At 55.8% G+C, this 3,356-nt stretch overlaps 2 protein-coding genes across 2 annotated transcripts in view; both read left to right on the top strand.

The window, feature by feature from the left end:
- LOC104398651 (avidin-like) overlaps positions 1-653 on the top strand; it is an 8,104-nt gene extending 7,451 nt beyond the window's left edge. Inside the window, exon 5 of the mRNA XM_010008783.1 lies at positions 520-653. Within this exon, the coding sequence (XP_010007085.1) occupies positions 520-653 (134 nt within the window). The remainder of the gene's footprint in view (positions 1-519) is intronic.
- Positions 654-3,225: 2,572 nt separating this feature from the next.
- The window catches only part of LOC104398650 (avidin-like), a 1,756-nt gene continuing 1,625 nt past the window's right edge, over positions 3,226-3,356 (top strand). The window contains exon 1 of the mRNA XM_010008782.1: positions 3,226-3,270. Within this exon, the coding sequence (XP_010007084.1) occupies positions 3,226-3,270 (45 nt within the window). The remainder of the gene's footprint in view (positions 3,271-3,356) is intronic.

Raw genomic sequence — 3,356 nt, 5'->3', positions numbered from 1 at the left:
GCTGGGATGTTCTTGGGCTCCTACCACACCACTGTGGCAGCCACCACCAAGTAGATCCTGGTGCCACCCCTGCCAGGGCCCCAGCAGCACCCTGGCACCAAGAGGCAGCCCACCTTTGGCTTCACTGTGCAGTGGTAGTTTGCAGGTACAGCAGCTCCCAGCATGGTATCCCCGGGGAGCCAGTGATCCCCTGCCCCTTCTGGGAGTGGAGTGCTCCCTACCTAGCCTCCCAGGTCTCCTGTGGCACCTGGAGGACCCTTGGTTGTGGCCACGGACCATCCACAGACACTTCTGCCATGGGATGTGGCAGGGGGAGGGCTTTCTGCCTGGGGAGGGAGGCAGGGGTGCCTGTCTCTCTGGGAGAGGTGTCCATCTATCTGTCCAAGGGAAGCAGCAGAGGTAGTGCCTATCTAGCTGTGCAGGTGATGTGGAAGCCACCTGTATGGGCAATGTGGCAGGGAGGTCCATCTGTCTGTCCTGGCCATGTGTGTGTGGGTGTCTTGTCTGTCTGTCTGCCAGGACTGGGTGGCCCAGGTTCCCTGTCTGGAATAGCAAGCTCTGAGCCCCCTCTGCCCCACTTGAACTCCACCACCACCTTTGTGGGACAGTGCTTCATGGACTGCTGTGGGAAGGAGACCCTGGAGACCACCTAGCTCCTGCAGGAAGAGGTTCCATCCCGCAGGGATGCCTGGAAATCCACCAGGTGAGCCCTGCTCTCCCACTTGGTTAGTAATTACTAATTGCTCACGCGTTATGACGAGCTATTACTTTGATACTTTAGGCGCTGTAGTAAGTTACTATTTGGATACTTCTTCTGCTACACCTGCATCTTGCTGAATATGGTCTTTGTGGCATCTTCAGTTCCTTCTTTGTATTTTGGTGTCCTTTGATGTTACAAAGTTCCCTTAACTTGTTACTAAAGTGTCCTTTTCTCCTGTTTCTTGCTCGTACAGCTCTTCTGTTCCCTGCACGAACAGCTCCAGTATTTTTCCATGTCCATTGCTGTACAGAAATTCATCCACAAGGTTTTGTTGAGGGATGGAAGTTGCGGGCGGTGACTGTTGATGGAGAGGAAGTTGGAGACAGAGATTTAAGCCCTTTTCTTCTGATGCTTGGTTTGGGGAAACTCTAAGAAGGGGTATAATCTTCATTCTTTGGTTTACAAGAGCAATGTTTTTATAAACTATTCGAGTATTTTAGTAGTTGAGTATCTTGTTCTCTAGAGCTCTGATAAGGGGGAAGAGGACTAGGAGGATGGTGAAGTAGGTGAGGGTGGCTAGTTGGCCGATGATGGTGAATGGGTGTTCTACTGGTTGGCTTCCTCCTTAGGTTAGGATAAATAGGTTGGCTACTGGGGTTCAGAATAGAATTTGTGGTAGGGGTCCGAATGTTATTGTGCGTTGTTGAGACTTGGGAAGGAGTGGGCTTAGGAATACGATTAGTACGGAGACAGCAAGAGCTTGTACTCCTCCAGGTTTGTTGGGGATTGAGCATAGAATGGCGTGTGCGAACAGGAAGTACCATTCTCGTTTAAAAGGGGGTTGGCTGGGGTGAACTTTTCAGGGTCTCCTAATAGGTTGGGGGAGAATAGGGCTAGGGTTATTAGTGGAGTGAGTATGATGACGAACTCTAGAAGGTCTTTTGTGGAGAAGTAGGCTGGAATGGGATTTTGTCACAGTTTGATACAATTCCTAGGGCGTTGTTTGATCCCGATTCATGGAGAAAGGGGAGGTGAATGAGGGTAAGGCCTGTGAGCCTTCTCTTCACCGGGTTGAACAGCCCCAGCTCTTCCCGCCTCTCCTCATCAGAGAGGTGCTCCTGTCCTCTGATCATCTTCTTCATGGCCCTTCTCTAGACTCGCTTCAGGAGCTCCATGTCCTTTTTATCTTGGGAGCTCCTGAACTGGACACAGTACTCCAGGTGGGGGCTCATGAGAGCAAAGTAAAGGGGCAGAATCCCCTCCCTCGACCAGCTGGCCACGCTTCTTTTGATGCAGCCCAGGACAGAGTTGGCTTTCTGGGCTGCAAGCACACATTGCTGGTTCAAGTTGAGCTTCTCATCAACCATCACCCCCAAGTCCTCCTCGGGGTTGTTACTGACCCATTTTCCACCCAGCCTGTATTTGTGCTGGGAATTGCCCCAGCACAGGTGCAGGACCTTACACTTGGCCTTGTTGAACTTCATGCAGTTTGCACAAGCCCACCCCTCCAGCCTGTCGAGGTCCCTCTGGATGGTGTCCCTACCAGCATGTCAGCCTCACCACACACTTTGGTGTTGTCAGCAAACTGGCTGAGGGTGCACTCAGTTCCACTGTCCAAAGATGTTAAATAGCACAGGTCCAAGTCCATCCCCCACCCTGCCCTCGTTTCCCACACCACCCTGTCCTTGATCCTTCAGCAGCTGCCCTGCCCCTCTGCAGCACATCCCACTGTGTTCTGTTCCTGCTCTGATGTTCACTGGCTTTTTGCTCTCTCCTGCTACCTGCAACCAGGGCTGCCCACCTCTGGCTGGCAATGCCCTGGGGTTTTCCTATTGCTGTTGGGGCAGCTTTTCTTCCTGGTTTGCCAAATGCCTGGAGCCACTGCAGATCACCAGCCATCCCCACACACACACCCTTGCCCTGCCCTCACAAATCCCTGCCCTGCTCCTGCCCACCCCCGTGGTGGCCAAAGGGTGGTTTGGGGGCTGCAGGGGCTCCTTCAGAGCAGGGGTGGAGCCCAGGAACTGCCCTGAGCCAGGACACACTGGGACCTAAGCCAGGTACCCCCAGGCTGGACCATGTCGGCGGGCAGCTCCATTCAGCCCTGCCTGCATCCCCAGCCCTGTCCCCGTCTCCATGAACATCATCACCCTCGTCCCGTGGTGGCCAAAGGGTGGTTTGGGGGCTGCAGGGGCTCCTTCAGAGCAGGGGTGGAGCCCAGGAACTGCCCTGAGCCAGGACACACTGGGACCTAAGCCAGGTACCCCCAGGCTGGACCATGTCGGCGGGCAGCTCCATTCAGCCCTGCCTGCATCCCCAGCCCTGTCCCCGTCTCCATGAACATCATCACCCTCGTCCCCCTCCCTGCCCCACCCCTATCTCCACCCCTATCGCTGTGCTGTGCTGTGCATTGCTGTGCTGTGCCCTTTCACCCCCATCCCTGTATCCCTTTCTCACGCCCGTCCAGCCCCGCTGCAGCCCCGCCGAGGAGCCCTTCGCCGAAGCCGCCCGGGGCTTTCCGGGAAATGACGACCAGGCAGCGCTATAAAGGGCCGAGCGGCCCCGGCTCGGCGGGATCGGGAGGTGCTGCAGCACCATGAGCCGCCGCTGCTTCTCCGCGCTCGCCCTGCCCGTCGGGGCCGCGTGGGAGCATCGG

The sequence above is a fragment of the Chaetura pelagica genome, unplaced genomic scaffold (genome assembly GCF_000747805.2).
Source record: "Chaetura pelagica isolate M959 unplaced genomic scaffold, ChaPel_1.0 scaffold31, whole genome shotgun sequence".
Taxonomy (NCBI): Eukaryota; Metazoa; Chordata; class Aves; order Apodiformes; family Apodidae; genus Chaetura; species Chaetura pelagica.
This window is presented reverse-complemented; position numbering and strand designations above follow the sequence as displayed.